Source organism: Carya illinoinensis, chromosome 9, assembly GCF_018687715.1.
Source record: "Carya illinoinensis cultivar Pawnee chromosome 9, C.illinoinensisPawnee_v1, whole genome shotgun sequence".
Taxonomy (NCBI): domain Eukaryota; kingdom Viridiplantae; phylum Streptophyta; class Magnoliopsida; order Fagales; family Juglandaceae; genus Carya; species Carya illinoinensis.
The window spans coordinates 455,545-477,876 of record NC_056760.1 but is presented as its reverse complement, the minus strand read 5'-3'; the positions used below and the strand labels follow the sequence as shown (position 1 = coordinate 477,876).

Genomic DNA, 22,332 nt, shown 5'->3' with positions numbered 1-22,332 from the left:
TAGATTATGATTCTCCCTATCTTCGATTATTTGGTATATCTCCTGAGTACCAATCCTTTCATACTTTTGGATATGTTTGCTTTGTTCATCTGCCACCTGTTGAATGTCAAAAGCTTGCTGCCCAGTCTACCTTTATGGGATATAGTCCTACTCAGAAAGGATTTATTTGTTATGATGCTCATGCAAACAAATTCTGGATCTCCCGAAATGTGATTTTCTTTGAAAATCAATATTTCTTTCAGTCTTAGGTTATTTCTGATCCTCCTATTATTCTTCTTCCAGTTTTTGATGCTGTGTTGTCTTCTATTGAGCGATTTAAACCAGGTGTGGTGTATCATCGACGTCCTCCTTCTTCAACGCCCCTTCCAGACACTAATCCATCATCTGATTCTACAGTTCCTATACCTCAGTGCTCCACCCGGGTTACACATCCATCGGATAAGTATGGTTTTCCTCATACCTCGCTTATTGCTACTCTCGACATTGTTTCTGTTCCTCACTCTTATACCCAGGCAGCCACCCAAGCATGTTGGCAGCAAGCCATGCAAGAAGAAATCCCAACTCTTCAAGACAATCACACTTGGGATCTTATGACTTGTCCCTCTAGTGTCAAATCTATTGGTTGTAAATGGGTGTATTCAATCAAGTTTTGCTCTGATGACTCATTGGACAGATATAAGGCCCATCTCATGGCTCTTGGGAACTGGCAAGAGTATGGTATTGATTATAAAGAGACATTTGCACCTATTGCCAAAACGACTACTGTACTATCTTGGCACTTGCTGCATCGCAAGGGTGGTCTCTCTGGCAGATGGATGTGAAGAATGCTTTTCTACATGGGGATTTGAAGGAAGAAATCTATGTCTCCACCTCCCGGCATGTTTGCTACACCTTCCTCAGAGGTTTGTCGGCTACGCCGATCCTTGTATGGACTGAAACAGGCTCTGCGTGCATGGTTTGATAAATTTCGCTCTCCCCTACTTGCTTTTCATTTTACTTAGAGTCAGTTTGATTCCTCTCTTTTTCTTCGCAAGACTTCTACAGGAATTATATTGCTTCTTGTATATGTTGATGACATTGTGATTACTGAATCTGATACTGAGTTAATTAAGCAATTACAACAGCATCTCAATGCCTCTTTTCACATGAAAGATCTTGGTCCCCTGTAGTACTTTCTTGGCCTTGAGGTGCAGATTACTCCGACTGGTACGTTGTTACACCAACACAAACATACACAGGAAGTGATTTCATTGGTTGGTCTCCAATTGGGTAACTCTGTTCTTACTCCCTTGGAGGTCAATCTTAAGCTTCATCAGGAGGAATGTGAGCTTCTATCAGATCCATCCTTGTATCGGCAGCTTGTTAGGAGTTTGAACTAGTTGACAATTACTCGCCCTGATATTTCTTTTGTTGTGCAGCAAGTTAGTCAATTTATGCACACTCCCAGACATCTTCATTTAGCTGTTGTCCACCACATTATCCGCTATCTGAAGGGCACCTCTAATCGAGAGATATTCTTTCCTCGAGTCTTCTTTACAGTTGGTAGGATACAGTGATGCTGATTGGGCTGGTTGTGCGGATACTCGTCGATTTGTTACCGGGTGGTGCATGTTCTTAGGCAATGCACTTATTTCTTGGAAGAGTAAGAAGCAAGACCGCGTTTCCAAGTCCTCTACTGTGATACCCCCATATGATAAGATTGAGGGTAGGTGGTGTATGGGATCTCACATTACTTGGGAATGAGAAGTTTTTGCTCTTTATAAGGTTCCAATGGGGCTCCAATTGTATCATTGACTAGTCCTTTTGGAGTATAGGCCATGTGGTTTGAGCCTTCCATTGGGACGTTACATCTACCGAGTCTGAATATCGTGCTATGTCTTCCGCTTGTTCTGAGATCACGTGGCTTTGTGGGTTATTGGGTGAACTTGGATTTCCTCAGCATCATTCCACGCCTCTCCATGCTAACAGTACCAGTGCTATTCAGATCGCCGCTAATCCTGTTTTTCATGAGCGTACGAAACACATCGAAATTGATTGTCATTCCATCCATGAAGCTTTTGACAAGCATGTGATTAGTCTTCCTCACATTTCCACTTCACTTCAAACGGCTAACATTTTCACTAAAGCTCTTCCTCGGCATCGACATCAATTCTTGATTGACAAATTGATGCTTTTAGATCTTCCAAAATCAATCTGAGGGGGGATGTTACGTAGATATGATTTGGGTGTTATTCTTGTAATTTAGTAATACTTTCCTTTCTAGTTGCTTCATAGATATATTTATTATACATAACTGTCAATTACCTTGTAAATACTTACCTTGTATAGAAGATTTAGGCGCTGGAAATCTGGCAACAATTGTGTAAATATTCTTATATAATGAAAGCAAACCCTAAGGAGAGGGCATTCAGACCAAAATTGACAAAAAGGTCTATGGGCTACACCATAGGAACCCGATCATTTTTAATTGATATACTGTACCCATTGACTTTGGGTTCTACTCCATTTGACTTCAAAAGAGGAGTACCTCTCATAAAGATATATGAAACTCGGTAAAGGAATTTCTTTTTTTTTTCCATCAGTAAGCAAGTTTACTGATACAAATAGGCATAGCCCAAGTATATGGAAGTCAGTAAAGGATTATAAAGGGTTTAATAACAAACTTTGATGACTTATAAACAAAAAAACAAAAAATTACATACCTCCTGTATACATGGGGTACGCCTATTTACTTGATTCGATAAAATTCTATTCTTACTTATCCAAAAAACAAAACTATGGTGACTTTTTTTTTTTTTTTTTTTTATAAGTAACTATGGTGACTTCAATACTAGAACTGCAATAACTTTCATTAGGAAGGTAAATTCAAGCACAAAAATCATAAATCATATATTCTTAGAAATGTGAAGAAGTCGGGATGCTTGGGAAATTAGATTAGATGAGATGAGAATTTTGTGAATAGTAGTAAGATGGTTTGTGAATAGTAGTGAGATAGTTTGAGTTAAGTAATTTTTGGGTTTTGGGAAATGAGAGAGAAAAAGTTGAATAAAAAATATTATAAAGTTAAATATTGTTAGAATATTATTTTTGTTTTAGGATTTGAAAAGGTTGAATTGCTTTTTGTTTTTTGTTTGAAAGTTTGGGAAAGTTGTAATGATTAGTTTGAAAGTGTTTATGTTTGAGTGATGTTTAGGAAGGAAATGAGATGGAATAAAATGAGATGAGATGAGAAGAGAATTATTTCCAAACATCCCCTTAATCTATAGCCTCTTTCTCTCGCAAACCCTTCATTTCATATTTTAGTTCCTAACTCTCTCCATGGCCCCAGAGAAAATTAAAAAAAGAAACAATAAAATGTAAAGGAAAAAGAACGCATAAAGTTATATATCCTATTATTTTGTATTTTCTTATAAAGCTGCTAGTGAGGTGAATGATCAACTACTTTTTTGCTGCCAAGATTTCACATGAACTTAAACCATACGTATGAATTGCTCCTTTGCCTATATACAGTGACCATGTTCCCATGCTTAATTTAGTTCTGTACAGTTTTCCTAATGTCCTACTAAAATAAAATGCACACAAAATATCATGTAGTATCCTTGAAAAGATCATCCAAAGTGAATTCTTTTACCTCTTTCGGTCTCTTAATAGAAATGCAGCTGGCTATGTCTCCAATAAGATTGATCCACCTCTCATTTTCATTTTGCTCTCCATCTCTGGCCAAAATCTATGATGGAAAAAGAATTGATCACTTTTCCTTCCCTTAATGATACAAACCCAAGTACTTGAAGTCTCCATTAATTGTATATTATTATGCACATATGGTGGTTTACCTTTCCCATCTCAAGGTCTCCCACACATTCACAGAATGCCTGGAATGCAGGTAGAAGAGCCCTGCAAAAGTAGAACAGGGGGCCATTAAAAAGAGTGCCGAACTTAAACAACAAAAGGAGTGCATAAAGATAGGTTTACAAGGAACAAGGATCAGTATATGCGAGTTCCTTACCGTAGTGGTCCATGCTGACCGGTCTGAACAAGACCGTGACAGCTGCCCAACTGGAGAATCAGTTCTACAAGAACAGAAGCATACTTTTGTTCGACAGCTTTCTTTCCGACTTTACCACCACCTCTGCCACAACATCAAACATTGCAAAATTTTCCAACTGTATAATAGTGCAGAAACCGAAAAATGGGGCAGTTAATAGACCTGAAAAAAGCCGTGAGAGCAAAAATAGCAGCTTGCAGAATGTCTTCCTCTATCTGACCATCGACAGGATGACTAGAGTTCTCTCCTTTCCTTGAATCACCTTTAAGAATTGGAGTCTGGCTAAGGGAAAATATCACATGCTCCAGGAACAAAGATGAAAGCACTGTATGTTGGGAGAACGCCTATAAAATATTTAAAAATATATGTATAAATAATCTAACCGTTGATAGAATATAAATTATTGAAATGGGTCATATAATTGCGAAGGAAAGAGATGATGATAAAGAAAACCAAACAGGGCATATACAACCACAAACTGTACATGGATGACACGATCACATGTACAAGAGAGCATCCATGAAACATGGGAAACACTATTCAGTACAGGTTGCAACACAATAAAATATAAATTAATCCACATAAGAGAGAGAGAGAGAGTATAATTCTGCTGACCCCACGAGTCATATTTCGAAGGCATGGTGAATTCCCTCTTACCAAATTATTTTGCCAATAAAAGGCTAGCATAAGATTTAAGATCAGAAGTTAGCTGGGGGAACAGCTTTTATTCATTCCTCCTCCATATTTTTTATCATTGAACAGCCTCGATACTGTAATAATAAAAAATCCAAAAACAATCTCAATAACCTTAAGTATGGTCTGATCTGATCCTTCAAAACACAAGTTACAACAAAATCCAATGCCTTATATGAAAAGATAGGAAAATTGATACTAGATATGACACACAGGATACCTCTTTCTGAAGATAAAAACCACTTGGACCAAGAGGGATTAAAGGAGAAACTTGTTTAAGGAGTTCCATTCACTGTTTCAAGACCAAACTCCTCTTTTTCAGGAAGATCAAAATTTATTGTTTTCTAAAAGCACAAATAGGACCAAAGAGGTACTTCCGCTTTAAGATAAGATGACACATTTTTTTTGTGGTGATACACTGATATCACATAAAACATGGTAAAAAACTATTTAAGATAAATAATCACTTACAATAACAATATTCTCGCTGTAAATAAAATAGCACTCACATAAAATGCATCCTGCATTGACCAGCCACCACGAATTCTAGATATATCCTTCGTGACTATATCCCTCCCAGCAGAAGCCAATACTTCATTGAAAACCACTTTTGAACTTGTGTTCTCAGCTAGAGTAGAAATCTTTTGGAAGTGGAGAATTTTAAGGAGAGACAGGAACCACAAAAAGAAAATGAAACTGAATTGTTGATGCAGACAAGCCAGACAGTTGGAAAAACTAGTAAGCAAAAAAGAGCTGCCAACTTTAACATCAAACGTTAATAAATTTAAATGAAAAAAGGATACAGCACCAAGTGTTTCCAGTCGTAAATGTTTGTCAGTTACATGAACTGTAGCAGAGAGCAAAGATTGGGTGGTCCTGTCGACATAGAAAATTATCAGTCACACCAAAAGTACAGCAATCTATCTTTATAAGAAGATATACACAATTTAGTTGGTCTTAAATTTTTCACTGTTATAGCAGTTTATCAGTAGGAGAACCTTGAAACATCACTTTCATTCAGCTCATTCCTCCTCTTTATGACAAATTCAATGACAGCTTGTATAACCCCTTCAGCTGACTGCTTGATCTTATCACATATAGCTACTGCGCAACCATTCAGAGTAGCAAAAAGCTGCAAGAAGCCTCGATAGTAAGAGGAAGCTGTTGCAATGTTTATTCTAAATTTTTAATTGAATTTAAAAAAAAAAAAAACATACACTTACCTCATCCTTTGTCAACAAAATACATACTGAAGAAACGATTCTGTTGAAAACTTCTGATGGATCAATAGATGCATCCTGATTACATACATAAAAACAAACAGAACGTTTTAATTTCAGAACGGAAATGGATAAATAAAGAAAGAGAATGCAAAGAATTGACGATGAACTTACACTCCTCAGGATGGCGATAACATCCTCAAGGGAGGACAAAGCACCATAGGATACTTCTATATCTGCACCAAAATTAGAAGCTGCAGGCCTCGGAAGCGAAAGAGAGATGCTGAAGAGCTGATCAAAGATCTAACCAAACAAGAACTGAGATCTTTCACAAACTTGAAGAGGAAATCGGAAAGGATATTGCATGTGCTATACTCTTTGAACTCTCTATGACAGTTAGTAATGCAGTACAGAGAATAAACTTATTTGACACCATTAAAGCTTCCAGCCAATCACTTACCTCTGCAGAAACTTTTCTAACTTCAGAATTAGTGTCTGCACAACGTGGAAGATACATGACAACCCTATCTCCCAAGCACAATGCTTCACGACTTGGCAAGACAAATGCCGCTGGAAGGTGAACCAAACAATAGTATAAGATAGTGAAAGAAACAAATAATTGAGGAGTCTCTTGGGAAACATTTTACATGGTAAGTTGGAAATATTCCCATGTACAGCACGGTCAACTTGCTTGCTATGTGTGCAACTTCCATGGCAACCCAGAGTACAATATCCACCTATGCAAACCATCCTAAACTTGAGAAGCATCTCAAACACTGCACGGCAACCTCTTCTCCTTTGATATTCAACAGGTGAGGCAACATATTGATCAATTTGTCTCAACATATGCAGTAGCTGCTCTGCCCGACTTCTCCCATCCTCTCCACTAAGTGTCATGATTGTGATGATTAGAAAAGGTACATATAAAGTCTCGAAGGAAAATCTAGTAGCATAGGCATTCAGTCAAAGCTATTTATGAAAAGCAGGGGGTGGAGAGACACACACACACACACACAGAGAAAGAGAGAGAGAGACTTCTTAACATAGATATTCTCACATATTTCCTTCCCAAACATCACTCAAACACAAAACACTTTTCAATCTCAAATCTTCAACTTTTTCATCTAATCATTATAATTTTCCCAAACTCCCAAACAAAATACAAAAAACAATACAACTTTTTTAATTTTTAAAACAAAAAATTATATTAAAAATTTATATTCAAACAAATTTTTAATTTTATAATATTTTTATTTAGATTTTTCTCTCTCCTTTCTCAAAACCCAATAAAACATCTTAACTCAAACCATGTCACTACTATTCACAATCATTTCACTACTATTCACAGATCTTCTAAGTGTCCAAACGAGCCCTTAAGAGTAAATCCACAGAATTAACACTCCATGTTCAAGAAATGCAATCTTCTACGATTGTATATAATTCCAATTATTTTTCAATCTAGTATCGAATATAAAATTGGGACAATGGAAACAAAATATCATCTCCGTTCAAATATTAGACAAAGGTCTTTTTTTATGACGGGAACCACCCCTTATCAAAGCCCTTAGGACTCACCCATGGAAGCTAAACCCCCGGGAAGACTAGCACAGCAACCCACTGCCATGGCCTCCCACTTAAATCGCACTTTGATCCCAAGGGAATCGAACCTGTGATGTGGGGCTCATGCACACAAGTTCACTCTTACCACTTGGGCTACCCATGGGTGGGTAGACATTAGACAAAAGTAACGGCAGAAAATAAAAAATCAACACTTAATGTAAAGAGTTCGACCTGAACTCCTAAAGACAATTAACTCTACCGTTCCAGAAGAATAAGCAATTCAGGAAAAGCATCAACCTGTCAAATATAGACTACCTTGTGAGAAGAATTGCACACAAGAGAGTGATGAGGTTGTCAATAAGGGGATTGACAACATCTACCGGATCATTTGGTAGAGCAAAGAACCCTAGGGTGGCCTGTAGAACTCATCAAAGATTCATGACTGATTAGAAATGTCCAAGGAAAGAATTATCACTGATAATGGATTATACTCATTCAGACATGTTCCTCACCTTCATTACATGGTTTCGTGTTTCAACCGTTAGTTTTGGCTCCACAGAAACCAAGGTAGTGCAGGCACTTAAAGCAAGGGCCTGCAGAATCACCCATAAAGAGGAAAAGTCAGAGCTTCCAACAAAATGCGCACAAGCAATACCTTTAGACCACAACATTATAAGTTGATCCACTAATATACCTGAGTGCGAAGAAGTTCAAGACTGGAATAAAAAAATCCTTCATTGTCATCTCGGGCCTCTCGGCCCATTAAGGTCAATATATAGTCAAGCATTTGGTCCCTTCGTTTTAATGGAAATGATGCACCATTCTCTGCAGCGTTAATGACAGCACGACCTGCATTATCAACATTACAGTAATGCTATCACCTTCACAAGATTTATAATCAGCAAACAGAATATGATCATCTTTTCAATGGTTTAAAATGTGAATATGATATAATATAAATGCAAAGCGACGAGCATTTTGATTAGCAGCTCACATAAAAGGACATTTTTTTAAAAGACAATGTAGTATTGATTGAAAAGCACCCAAAGGCAATCTTTTGATTTTTTTTTTTTTTTTTTTTTTTGGTTCTTGAGAATTCTAGGCCTTCTTCACTTTTAGGGAGGCTTGAATCAGCTCTGAATCCCATGCTTGAACTCTTTCAAATGCCTATGGTCATATGGACACTTTATGAAGGTCAAAATGACAGCATGTAGTCCTCGATATCCAAGATGCGCATTATCTCCATTGTTGAGTGCTACTAAATATTAATCAGAAAATTTCAGCATGAGATAATTATCTTAACACAAAAGTAGCCAAGCCTCTTCAATGAAATCATTTTCCACTGTGTCCCCAAAGATTAACCCCTCTGCTTTATTGCAGTTTTCATCATGATTTTATGTCTAAAGCCGGTATGACCAAACATTACATACATCTTGGTCTCCCTCCCCCACTACATGTGTGTGCAAGCACATGCTCTGATATATGCGCACAACACAGATAAACAACCATGCATGGCAATATATTGGCATATATCTTCCACATGATTATTATGGAACTTGATTGCTGATAATAAATTGGACAACTTTTAGACATTATATTCAATTTCAACCTTTTTTTCTTTGGGCCATTAGTATTTCCAATTTTTTCTTTAAATAGTAATATTATTTTATGATTTCCGTAAACTAATATATAGCTTTAAAACAAGAAAAATGCTAATTGTACTTGAGAAAAACTTACAAAAAAAAATTACATCACGTGCCAGCTATTGATATGTTGAAAATTATCAAATTTGAATTTCAAAATTTAAATTTCAAAAGGAAACTGACAACATGAGTCTTCATAAGTTTTTTATAGGTAAAATTGTAAGTACATGTAGCACTACTCTTAAAACAAATCAATTTATTCCATTTGTCAAGTTTTAAATAGACAATGGCAAAACTTTTTAAACAATATCCTAATTGAACAACCGTATATTGGCATGGGGCTAAACATCGAGTGAACAGCTCACTCAGAGCACCTTGAGCAACAGCACACTTTTATAATAAGTTTCCCACCCTCTCATCCACCACCACATGTCCACTGCCCCAGCCCCGCCCATAGGGAAAAGAGGGTGAGGGGACCGGCTGGGCTAAACCCAGCCCAATATATATATAAAATATTCAGGGAAGTGGGGGGATTAGGGTTGATGTAAACCTCCCCCCCCCCCCCCCCCCCCCCCCCCCCACACAAAAAAAAAAAAGGGACACCGTTTCAGCATTTATGTTGTTGTTTTTTTTTTAAATATTCGTTACCAAAACAACGTCGTCCGCATAGGATAGCACCCCCATGTGGAAACCCCATCCTCCACCCATACGGGAGCCAAGTGCGGGAACGGGGCAACTCCAGTGAGGGTAGCACCCCTACCTCTCATGCAATCTCCAAAGGTTATTTGAAACAAGTCCATCACCACAAGCCAAAAACACAGACAAACAAATCAAAACTCCATGTTTGGAAAGAAGAGAAAGAGATCAAGGTAATTTCAGGGTCCCGCAGATGATAGTAAGACACCAAATTTAACTTAAAACAAACCTAGTAAATCAATGGCAGTTATAACAGCCTGCTTTGCCGTAGGGTGGCGCACATGAAGAAGCCGTGAAAGCATATTAGTCCCCTGCAAGGAGAATAAACTAGTCAGAAATAACAGGTGTCAACTGCATTAATTGATGTTTGTACTCAGATCTCCATGGAAAAGCAATGAGAGAAAAAAGCAAAAAACCATACAACAAGTGCATCTATTCTGGCTTCGATAACTGTAGATGGAGCATATTTTGCGGCATATCCATACATTAATGCCAAAGCAGCATGAATATCATCAGACTCTTCTGTTCTGAAACTTTCGGAGAAAAAAGATAGGAATCTGTAATAGAAGAAGTAATGACTGGTTAAAAAAGGGAAAAAAAAAACTTTGATCAAATTACTTATAAAAAGAAAAAATAATGATAATCTGACCTTAAAGGGAAAGTATCACAAAAAAAAATTACAGCTCAAGTAACAATCAGAAAAGTTGTGACCATATCTTCTTCTTCTTTTTGGGTCTAGATGCTTTTAAAGAATCAATTAAGGCACAATTGAAGCTCTCACCCTGCATTAAAAAGGTATGGACAACTATGCATAATGCAATTTCCATGCCCCAGATTTTAATATTACTTTCCTCTTTACTTATCAAAAAAAAAATTCCATGCCCCAGATCTCGATTAAGAAAAAAAAAAATTGCTTTTAACTGTTGGAATCTACCAAACATGACACTAAAACACAATTCCAAGGTGCCTAAATGCCTTTTCTGCAAATTTTTGTATTAATGAATTTGTCCAGTGGTATTAAGTTTATTTGTTCAATCTTAACAAAATAAGGGAAGAGCTAAAATTTATACTGCATTTCATGCTATCAAGAAAACAAAAACAAAGGAAAAAAATTTCCATGAAATAAAGATTATCTCCGCTCCTTGGGACTAATAATGGCTGTGACAGGGGAGAGCTTGGTAGAGCAAAGAAGATTAGGCTCCTCTCAGAGCGAACAAGAACTACAGAAGACAAAAAAAATTTACCCTTGAAAAATGAAATAAAAAATTAAGTCTTGATCATTAGATGCTTGTCAATTCCTTTGTAAACCTTTCTGCGTGATACTCTGGTAAATGATGTTCTCTCACTGTCATTAAGAAGTTAGATGTTCAAGGTCGATAATTTTTTACAAGTATTAAAATCTTATTATACCTTATAAAAGAAACTAATTAAAAAATGCAGAGGGACGCAACCCTAGTATACAATAAGTGTACAAGAGAAACCCTATACAGAAGAAAAAGAGCATTCCATTGGAGCTGGGCTATTTGTTTCGTGTATAATACACACGTGTGTAAGTATAAAAACCCAAAAAAGAATGGGAGAATACTTTCCATCTTATAAAAATTCCTAGAATGTATTTAGATGTTTTATTTTGTATACTTCCTGTGTACATGGGCTTCGCTTATACATTCCTTTCTAATAAAATTTCTTCTTGCTTATAAAAAAATAATATTAAAATATGAATAAACCTTTTTTGCATAAGTAGAGCAACCTTATTCAATGCACAGAGGGACACAACCCAAATACCAGGAACAGGAATAAACCTTTGAAAGATACTTTGCCCAACATCATCCAGAATGTATTTCAGTTTGTCCAATACAGTATCCAAGTGGGATGCCGCAACCTGTGGTCAAAAGCAATAAGACATTAATACATTGCAAAATGGAAATAGTAGACAACATACACTGAACTCTAAGATACCAGTCCAATGGCTTTTGCCAAACCAAGCCTGTTTGTTGGAATTGCAATGTTAGCATGTTTATACATCCAATCTATCTGATGATGAACATAAGTCCTGTCATTGACCTTTTGGAGAAGCACGCCCAAGCAACTGAAAAGCAAAACGAAAAACAAAAATATTATATGCACCTCCGAAAGTTGAAGCTTTTGTACCCTTTCTGGGGTGGGCAGTGGTCATAAGGGGTTTCATGGAAGTGCCAGCAAATCTAGAACCAAAGATTTATGCTCACTGAAACACCTTACACATCATGCAATCAACAAAAATTCATTACTTCAACGTTCAAAAAAAGAAAGAAAGAAAAAACCATGTCAGTGCTACTGCCAGTGCAAAAGAATGCAATATCATTTTTTTTAATTAGTGAATAAAATATCAAATTCAATGGTGTCTCCTTGAACGAATAGACTAATATAGGATTAAGATGGCATCTATACCGGTGAAGAAGCGCAGAATGTTCATCCTCGGAAGTATAGAGCTCATATTGTTTGCTGAAAGCATTACCAAGAGATATCACCCAATCGGTGTCTTGAGTCACATCTAAGGACTCTGCAAGAAACTATCACCCAAAGAAAAAGACACATATTAAAGACAGATGTTACAATTACAATAAGGTACCTTAGATTCCAAGCAAATATCTACTTCCATTATGGCACTCAGAAACGTGTACACTCAGTCTCTAGCAACATTAGAGTTATATTGTTTCTTCATGCACATCTTAAAAATATACATACTATACAACTTTCAGAAATAATTCAGACAGTTTTGCTGGAATATCTGTCACTTGTTTGGAAAAATTGGTTTCAAGTTCAAATGCCATGAAAATCAAATTGAAAAATATGATATAAATGTTACTTCCAACATCCCCATACAAACTACAGTGGACTTATAAGATGCTAAGCAAGCTATAAAGACGATAGGAGATACAGATATCATCTGAACAATAAAGTCAAAGACTTACATTTATTATCATGTCATCCCAAGTCTCTTGATACGAATGATCCTGCTTTAGGTCTTCCGTGTCACTAACATATGCCTTCATTTTTGGAATCTAGAGCTTAGTAAAGACAAAATTAATTAGATTCTAATGCAAAATCATTTTATCTGATATGACAGATCACGACAAGATACATTAAGAAGCTTAACCACAAAGGATTTCCAATTTGAAGTCAAAACAATTCATATTCCATCTAAATCAATTAAATTATTGTCACAGTGACAAAGATCTTCCTGCTAATTGGGTGTATCCTTTTGTATAATTTTTGTCTAGAGTTCCTCTGTGTTTTTTAATAAAATTGCATTGCTGATAAAAAGGAGAGAAAGAAAGGGGGGGGGGGGGGGGGGGAGTCCTCATAACCCCATAAAAAAATCACCCGTTGTGCGATCACCCCACCTGATTTGCAATTATCCCACAAACTATCAATTTCAGCAATCACCCCCAAACTACCAAAAAATTGCAATGTTCCCTCCGTAAAATAGGTGATAGAGCTACGGAGAGAGAAAACCCAAGGGCACCCAACCAGCCGCCACCCTTCACCCACCCTAGACTGGCGAGTGACACCTCACCACCGTCATAGACAAGGTTGACGGGCCTAGTGACTTCACTGAGGGCCGCCCGGCGTAGGTCCTCCCTCCGATGACCTAGATTTTCACAAGATTCTCTTCTTCTTCTTTTTCTCAAGGAGACATCGACCGTCAAACATGTGCCTCCGCCACCGAAACCGTCACAGATGAGACCAACAGGCTCCGGCAACTCCTTTGACAGCCCTCCGACTTTAGTCCTCCTCTGTCGACCGGAATTTTGATTTGCATTTTGTCGTAGCAGATCTGGTGTACTGATATGCATTTTATTTTCGTATAAAATCTTTTTCCTTGATATGACGAAGCGATAGATGATCTTGTGATTCGAGATCAGACAATGACGACGTGTGACGTTGATTCGTCTCAGATGGAAGGTGAGAGGTGGTTGAAAGTATCAAAAACTTTCGTTTTTATGAAAGAGGGAAGAAATAATTTTTGAATCTCTGAACGTAGTAAAAGAATGGCTAAGTTCATGTGTCTAGGTGGGATGGCAACTTCGTGGGTGGCTAAGGAGATACAGGATTGTTTAGAACTCAACTGTCACGAAGGATTCTTCAGGAAGCTAAGGATAGGTAATGGAATTCTAATAATTCAACATCATATTAACACAAGGGACAGCTTTTTGCAACTCTCAGAATTCCGGGATGAAAGGAGGAAAGGTTTGTTGGTGATACTGAAATGCGCAAATGGTATTGGATGGAAAGATTTTATGCAGTCCATTCGAAGCATTATTGGGTCCAAAGCCACTATTCTAAAGCATGCAAGCAGAGGGGAGTTTGTTGATGGAAAGACAGCGGGAAGGCCTTCCTCGGTCAAAGGTGTCTCGTACGTTTCAGTGTTGAGGTCAATGGCGTTAGTCTAGCCGAGATTAGCTCCGCGGCAGAAGGAAAGAGTAAGGCACTTGTAGGAGACAAAGGCTGTCAGGTGACATTGGGAGATGTGGAAGGGGTCTTGTGGGCTGTCAAAACTCAATTGACAAGAGTTATGGAGTATGTGTAAGATCTCATGATTAAAGTGGACAAGGGGTTGGACATAGTCGTGGGTTTCGGTGGTGGGTCGAAAACGGACGAGGGGGGGCGGGGGGTAGATCATATGGGTTTGAAGAGCATTCCGATGCCGTCATAGATAGGGTCATTAGACACTGGCATCACTGTTCACGTAGGTGTCACTCAAGACATCAGTAGCTTGTCGTCTAGCTGCCATCAGTCACCAGTTTCAGATGGGATTGGTACTTTTTTACAGGGCTCACTTTCAATTGAAGAAGAGGGTCCGGTCTTGAGTACTATGGAAGAAACAAGCGAGTCTCTTTTAGAAGATGAAAATGGGATAACATAAGGTAATGCTTCCCCTACATGTTCTATGCCTTCTGAGGGAGCAGTAAGGTCTAACAAAGAGGCACTGAAAGGATCACCGGGGGTTGGAGCACATACAAGCAATGTCCTCGTCGATGGAGGGGAGGAACCTTTAATGGTGACAAAAACAATAGACAATAACCATATAGCTGTTGAGGAGGTTCAGGATTTGAATGCGGGATATAGTGGGGAGGACATTATGGGTTTGTCGTTGGTGCCTTGTGAGGACGAATGTCTAGAGTCGAGAGTGCAGTTGGATACTATGTCTGGGGATAATGTTGTTCCCTTGGTTTCTCTTCTTTTGATAAACAATATGGCGAGTTCACCATCAGATTGGGTTCTGCATATGGCTAACAAGATTCAACATATCGTGGGGCTTTCACATGGAGAATGTGAAGATCAATTTAAAGCACTACCCACTGCGATTGAGGCGAGCCACGCGCTTGAAACCAAATCAAGTTTTAAGAAAAACAATGAGTTAAAGCGTCTTTCTTGGGCAATCAACTATGACGCTAAGGGTGATAGCTCAAGTCAAGGGAAGACTAAAGGGAGGGCATTGTGAAGACGTTCTCGTAGAGGGAGTTTCGGGCTTGGTGTATTTTGGGTAGTTTTTCACAGGCTTTTTGGGTCATTAGGAGCTCTCTAGTATGGGCTAGGTGTTTTCTTGTATACGTCCAGTGTACTTGGTTACTCCTATTGATATATATATAATATTTTTACTTATCAAAAAAAAAAAAAAGGTGACAAATACCATTCTTGAAAATTTTTCAAAATTTAAAAAAAAAAAAACAAAAGAAGCTGCCAGCACTTTTTGTTTTTAATTTTTTTAATTCAATTGGGTCATCTTTTCTTTAATTGTTACGGGTAATTTTGAATTTTCAAAAGAAAATGGGTACATCGCAATTATCTGGTACATTTGGGGGGATGATTGCCATAATTGATAGTTTAAAGGGTGATTGCAAATTAGGCAGTAGTTTGAGGAGATTATAAATTATTTCCCAAAAAATTAAATAAAAGGCTTGAAACTTGGGTTGAAAAAAAAAAAAAAAAAAATCCAAGTGTAAGTTAGTGTTGTGCAAGGCTTAAAACTTAAGGGAAAACAAAACGTCCACATATAAATCAGTGCAGTGTTGTGCAGATAGCGATATACCTCATCTTGCCAAAACAAGATGATATCCTTTGGGAAGAGAGGTGCTAGATGGCAAAGTACCTGCAAGCCAATGAAAACACTCAAAATAGATATTTCACAGATCAATAATGTTTCTCCAAAACAAAACAAAAACAAAACAAAAACAAAAACAAAAACAAAAAACAAAAAACAAGTTATTTTAAAGGAGCATGACTGAGAAAATATTGGTGAAAAGTAAGCATGATGCAGGGACAGGCAGCAAGCCGAAGGAATGATAGCCAGCCTCTGCAGGATGTGACAACCAGAAGCCCAAGTGGCAGTGGGCACAAAAAGGCTCTGCAGGGCCATGCTGATGCATTGATTGTAAGCCCTGCGCTACTGGGGCAGCAAATTCAAGGGTGGTTTAGTCCTTATAGCCTCAGTTGTAGACATTTGACTAAGAGTCCAAGTGAGAATTTGGATAAAGGGCCTTTGTCTCCCCTTGTACCGAACAGTCTGAATGCAAAGGTTGGAAGGTGCTTCTCTCATACAACCATATTGAGCTGTGTACCATGTTTACTACTGGGTGAAAACGTGTGGGTTTGGCTAAAACTACACAAAGGCTGTCTAGTAGCATCATGAGAACAGAGAGTGCTGGTAGAAAACCTACCCACAACATAGTTACATGATCCACAAACACAGGCACACTTCAACAAAATAAAACAGAGCCAAATATTCTCCTTTACATTAGATACAAAAACCTCCACTTAGTATTTCACCCATCCTTTCAAGTTTTTCAAAAGAGATGATTCCTATCAATTGTTATGGTATATAAGTACTACCAGAGAACACCACATTGCAAATTTCTTGTTGAAACATAGAAAGTGTCTACATAATCTGCACTAAGAGAAGCCTACCGTCAAAATCTGAGTTGCCAGCTGCTCCCTCGCTAAAGGATCATGTAATAGCACCACCAAGCGAGCAAAAAGCTCCTAGACACATACACCACTCATATTGTTGGCACTATGTCGTATTGTGGAGAAGCGAAGTAGAATTAAATAATTTAGTGACACCAGCAAAGATTCTACCTCGGGACTTGGTATGTCAGAACGAGCTTTACATTCACTGAGAATAGTATCGCTGTAAGAGGGTTTATGCCTGCACAATTCTGAAATACATCTGCAAACCTGTAAAATCAGCTGTGTAAGAATTCATAAAAAGAAAAAAATATGTCAATATAAAACTTAGAGCCACCTCTCATACTAATTGCATCATCAATTTGGAATCCAAAGTTTATACTCCCAACAAGAAAAGGCAGCATCACATTTAAGGAAAAAAACACGAACACCAAGGCAAACAAAAAAGAAATGGGCAACCCTGAAAACATAAATGAATTTCCCTGCATGGAAGGAATATGAAATGAATTATTGAGAAAATCTTACGGTGGCAGCTGCACCAGTATAATCTCGTGGAATAATCATCTTCAACAGAAACGGCCAAAGAATATGCTGTACATTCATATATTATAAAAAGAAAGATGTCATACTCGGTTTAGCAATATCAGTCATGAAAAAACCAAAAACCCCCACCAAAGGTGAACTCAACTAAGATTTCCGCATATGTAGAGTTAGCAATAATGACATACCTCCATCTCAGGAATGGTAATAGTCAACAAAAGAAGTCCTTTTTCACAGATTGCTCTCAATTCCGTCAGAAAAACTGCCCCAATTTTCACCTGAAAAGAAGACTGAGCTACTGGTAAACAGCTATAGTGGGCAAAGATGACTATAACTTCAAGAACCATCTATTTTCACTGGAAGAATTTAGAGCGCCATAAGAAAAAACCTGGAAACAATGTGCATTCACTAGTGTTGGATTTACCAATATCATCAAAATTTCATCCATTTTCTTTTGAGCATATGACACCATCATTTGGGCCATCCGAAATTGTAAATATGAACTTCTCTTCTAATAATCATACCACTCCAAAAATTAAAATTGAAGTTTTCTTATCTATAGAAGTCAAACGTAAACCTCACTCTCTTGTACTGGAAAGGAACCTATGTGCCACTAGGCCCAAACACTTACCCTTGAGCTCTCAAGCTGGTTTCTATCTTGATCTGGTAGAGCACAATGCCGTACAAGATATTCAATGAACTCCTCCCCAGATGGACCAACCAAATAACAGTGTGAAGCCATAACCACAATCAACTAAAACCCAGAAAACATAATTTAATCAGAAACAGGGATTTTTTTAAAAAGTTTAAGAAAAGAAGAAACTCTAGGTCTATCAGCTCATAACAACCTACCTCTGAGAGTGCCTTTCGTACACCTAAATTTTTCTCATCAAGTAAGAACTTAACCACATCAACCAGTAAAGGCCTTTTACTGTGCCATGCTTCAGACAACCTGCACATAGAAGTTGTAAGAAAGACAGCTCCTGCAAGAGAATCAGTAACCACAAATATAGAAAGAAAAGAAACCTGGGCAATAGATGCTTTAAAACGCTAAGCACGCCAAAAGTCAAAGGTTCATCCTTCAACCTGCATTTCTGGAAGCAGATATATCCGGAAATAAAAATAAGCGCACTATATTAAAGCTCTAAATAAGTCTTGAACCCCTACAGAATGAAGAAACTATTTTAAATGTTTTATGACTGTACTTAATTTAAAAAGAAAGAGTAAACAACAAGTCACAAATACATATATAATCTTAAGAACAGATCCTCAGGGTATACTAAATTAAAGGACTTTCGTTAAGGCATAAAACAATCTGAACTGGAAGGGACTCACATTCAGAAGGAACATAAACAAATCCTCAGGGTATACTAAGCCAACTGTCAGAAAGCAGCGCTGAACCTCGTTATATGTCTGTCAGAAAGCAAAAGTTTTCTTAAATATAGAAAACTAGATGTCCAGTGCGGGATTAGAAAATTTATCATCATCAAACACAAGACATGGCAGACAGCATGGTAAACACAACTTAAAAACATCTTAAGACAAGACAAGTCAACATTACTTGGAAACACGGAATGTCGGAAACAAGATTTTCAGCTAATGAACATGAGCCAAATAATAACTTGCTCCCAATCCTACTAAGAAGCAAAGCCAAATTACAGACTACAAGCAATTTCAAGAATAGAACTCATAATTTTTTTTTTTTTCTTATCAACAAGTTGACCACTAGGCTACACCCTAATGGATGGAAAGATGAGTTATCATATCCAAATAAGTTGCACAAAACTGAGTTGGTAATTACACCTTAAGTGCAACTGAGAAATCTGAATGCTCTTTGCTTTCACTATTCATGCAAACCACTGGGAGAAGTGTTGATAGAATTATTGTGAGCTCCTGCAAGCCATCACAAAAGTAAACCAGCACCAAATGAATTATATTTGCCCGATAGTTTCAAATATAGGATATCAAAAATTTCTGTACTATAAAAGAAATTGTAACAGCTTATAATAAAAGCTTATGAAGACACAAAAAAAATAAACCAAGTATATGCAAATACAGCATCTTCTTAATTCTCACAAATCCACGAAAGTAAATTCTGCATCCTCCCAGTCCTATGAAACCTCCTATATATACTTCTGCAATCAAAGGTTTTGCTCTTCCCACATTGGTCAAGTTGACAAAGTTTCAATGGATAAGACAAACATCTGTCATGTATATAACCAGGAAATAAAAAGAAGGAAGAGCACATTACCTCAAAATCAAGCAAGGGAGGACCACTTTCTGACAGCAAAGAGCCATATAAGAGATTGTGGAGACTACAAGTAGCTAGAAAGGCAACATCTTGATCCTTTTTATATCTGAGAAACAGAAAATTGCAGTGCAATGATGCAATTGCAGTTGACTCTCATGTATATGAATGAGATGGATGATGATGTATGTAAGTCCATGTTCCTGATAATCTAGTGTACAACACTATTCTTACAGTTCCAAAATTGTAGGGACAAGTCTTGGTAAAGCTGCCTTTAATTGTGCCCGGGTGATAAGGCCAACCATCTGACCTAATGCTTCCACAGAAGATAGGCGAACCTGCTCCAAACAAAAATTAAATCGAACAGCATAATCAAACCATGTCAATAAATTACCACAAATATAAACAAACAAATGCAAGACATGTAGAAGACGTATAACCAACCAACCAGACAGAAAAGTCAAATATTTTACGAATAGTAGTATAATAGAGATATAGTTGTTCACCAACATAGAAAATTTCACCTTGAAAAACATGTTTTTTTCCTAGTGAAAACTAAATTGTTCATTAAAATATTCTTTCAACATCTCACTGCAAAATAGTAAGTTAACTGAATATAAATGGAAAAATAACTGATGCCAAGATAGAGTTGTATCTACAAAATTAAGGTTCAAAGTAAAGAGCTTGCAGGCAAAAAAGAACAATATCCATCTATAAACATATTACAAACCTTTAGATCCCTTGAAGCTGCCCAGACTTTCAATAAAAGCTCAAAAGCAGAATGCAGAAAGGACCTGCACTAAAAGACAGTTCAGACAAAGCATGCTGAAAATATACCAAGGAAATAGGGAAACAAACTAGTAGAAATACAAATTGATCTCACATGACATCACCATCAAGAAGTGAATGCAAAGGAAAGTCCACACTATATTGCCACACAGCCTGACACCAACAATTGAATGCTGGAACAGAAGAACATATATTACATCTTTGCAGGCTAACAGTGTAGGGAAAAAATAGCAAATGTCTAAAGCAAAATCAGCTCCCGAAAAAAGGTGCATAATATTTTACTCACAAGTTTGTAAAACAACTTAGATGTGTGTGTGTGTATTCAAATAAAATTCTTAGCAAACAAACTTCCAAAGAACTCATAATGTCAGAAACAGAGAGCAGCCTTGTAGTGAGTGAAAAAATGATGGCCACTCATCCAATATGTTCATTTGTAATTTCTGTATGAGCACACTTGCTTTTGTAAGGGTGAGAAAAAGTTGATTGCATAGACTTACTTAAGCTCAAAAACTCAACCTAGAAATATATTTGCAGAAAGAGCAGATATCAAATTATCCATGGTGAACCGGTCAGGTTAACTATGAGATTAGAAGTTTTTCTACTTTTAATGTTAACTAATAGCCTTGGAAATGATGATGTTTAAATTCAAGTTAGGGAGTACTGAACACAGGTTATGATCCAACCTCAGATATATTTAATAAGTAGACCTCAATTGGAACCACATCTACAAAACTAAGCCAATGATCATATTATTGTTTCCTTAGGCAGCATAAATCTTCTTCAAAATTGACAGACAATTGGAATCAAAGCCATAAGAAGAGGTCCTTATAAAAGTATCGTTGAACTTTTATTTTGTTCACTAACAACAATGAAAGCTATTATTCCATTACTTTTCCTTTTGTATTTCTACAAAATTGAATAACCCTTTTCTATAATGCAAAGAACCAAGCCTGTACTGGACATTATGCACGTGATATGCTAATTTGGCCATTTCCAAAACATCTATCAATCATGCAGTCTGCCCAGTATATGCCTCGCAAACCAGTCACTCCAACCCTGACTAAAGAAAGCCAAAAAACACAGATCCGGGATTCAGAAACAGCTCACAACAATGCATATCAACAAATATCGCATTTTTGCATATCAACAAATATCGCATTTTCTAGACTTTGCATCATATATCAAATGTCCCAATGATGAGTGAGAGAAATTCACCACACCATTTGCAAAAATTGGTCGGTAGGGGTCTCGAACATTTCCAATAATTGGCAAAACTCGTGAAAGCACACCTTTCAATCGTGGAGTGAACTGCAATGCTTCAATAGAATTAAAGAGTATAATAACAGTTTAGTTTAATCATAAAAGTACAATAAACAAGAAGCATCCATATTTGGTCTAAAGCACAACGAACAAAGAAGTTTGATAAATAACCATCAGCGGAAGCAAAGTCTGCGAGTATTTGAACCATAGCTGGTAGAGCTGGATTTGGCCCCGACAAATGAAGAAATATTTCCTCCATCATCTGCCAAACCATGAAAATCAGTAGTCACATCATTGATCAAGAATATTGTGGAAAGCCTGGGGGAAGAGAGACAAGAGGGCTAAATGAGGACCCATTTGATGCTATAGCAGAAATATCTGATAAAGAGTGTTGAGAAAAGCCAAAGTCACAGCAAGGTTGGTCACAAAGTGCAAAAGTTATATGGATCAATATGACTTCAAAAGTGGGTCACCCCAAAAAAATAAGAAAAAGAAACAATTAATCATATATAGTATTCCAGAGTGATCTGATAAGATGGGGGAAGTAAATAGATCAAGTAAACAACTTAGCACCATATCAACTATCTGTGGGTGCTAGAAATGTGCAGATCCAAACCATTCTACCGGTCACACTACCAGAATTGATAGACTGCTGATTGACAGAAGCCTACACTTTGATGCTGTTTC

At 37.3% G+C, this 22,332-nt stretch overlaps 1 protein-coding gene across 8 annotated transcripts in view; it reads right to left on the bottom strand.

The window, feature by feature from the left end:
* Positions 1–22,332, bottom strand: part of LOC122277598 (protein SHOOT GRAVITROPISM 6) — a 35,747-nt gene that overhangs the window by 10,242 nt on the left and 3,173 nt on the right. For 3 of the 8 annotated variants that reach the window (XR_006229038.1, XM_043087661.1, XM_043087657.1), the window contains exons 6-41: positions 21,817–21,907; positions 21,606–21,701; positions 20,480–20,558; positions 20,327–20,390; positions 19,831–19,934; positions 19,600–19,705; positions 19,152–19,241; positions 18,684–18,761; positions 18,375–18,442; positions 18,201–18,300; positions 17,980–18,102; positions 17,537–17,638; positions 17,334–17,399; positions 16,980–17,078; positions 16,809–16,883; positions 15,934–15,993; positions 12,812–12,901; positions 12,288–12,409; positions 11,817–11,946; positions 11,660–11,739; positions 10,279–10,414; positions 10,087–10,168; positions 8,213–8,367; positions 8,031–8,111; positions 7,834–7,934; positions 6,606–6,844; positions 6,419–6,528; positions 6,133–6,261; positions 5,962–6,036; positions 5,737–5,870; positions 5,542–5,614; positions 5,248–5,379; positions 4,208–4,389; positions 4,007–4,129; positions 3,834–3,894; positions 3,632–3,727 (exon numbers count right to left, since the gene is read on the bottom strand). Coding sequence is in view for 7 of the 8 variants with exons in the window: in XM_043087661.1 (XP_042943595.1) it covers positions 3,632–3,727; positions 3,834–3,894; positions 4,007–4,129; positions 4,208–4,389; positions 5,248–5,379; positions 5,542–5,614; positions 5,737–5,870; positions 5,962–6,036; positions 6,133–6,261; positions 6,419–6,528; positions 6,606–6,844; positions 7,834–7,934; positions 8,031–8,111; positions 8,213–8,367; positions 10,087–10,168; positions 10,279–10,414; positions 11,660–11,739; positions 11,817–11,946; positions 12,288–12,409; positions 12,812–12,901; positions 15,934–15,993; positions 16,809–16,883; positions 16,980–17,078; positions 17,334–17,399; positions 17,537–17,638; positions 17,980–18,102; positions 18,201–18,300; positions 18,375–18,442; positions 18,684–18,761; positions 19,152–19,241; positions 19,600–19,705; positions 19,831–19,934; positions 20,327–20,390; positions 20,480–20,558; positions 21,606–21,701; positions 21,817–21,907 (3,732 nt within the window). In the remaining variant the exon portion in view is untranslated. Of the gene's footprint in view, positions 1–3,631; positions 3,728–3,833; positions 3,895–4,006; positions 4,130–4,207; positions 4,390–5,247; positions 5,380–5,541; positions 5,615–5,736; positions 5,871–5,961; positions 6,037–6,132; positions 6,262–6,418; positions 6,529–6,605; positions 6,845–7,833; positions 7,935–8,030; positions 8,112–8,212; positions 8,368–10,086; positions 10,169–10,278; positions 10,415–11,659; positions 11,740–11,816; positions 11,947–12,287; positions 12,410–12,811; positions 12,902–15,933; positions 15,994–16,808; positions 16,884–16,979; positions 17,079–17,333; positions 17,400–17,536; positions 17,639–17,979; positions 18,103–18,200; positions 18,301–18,374; positions 18,443–18,683; positions 18,762–19,149; positions 19,242–19,599; positions 19,706–19,830; positions 19,935–20,326; positions 20,396–20,479; positions 20,559–21,600; positions 21,702–21,816; positions 21,908–22,332 lie in introns of those variants that run through there. The other 5 variants (XM_043087658.1, XM_043087659.1, XM_043087660.1 and 2 more) reach the window with 5 other exon arrangements.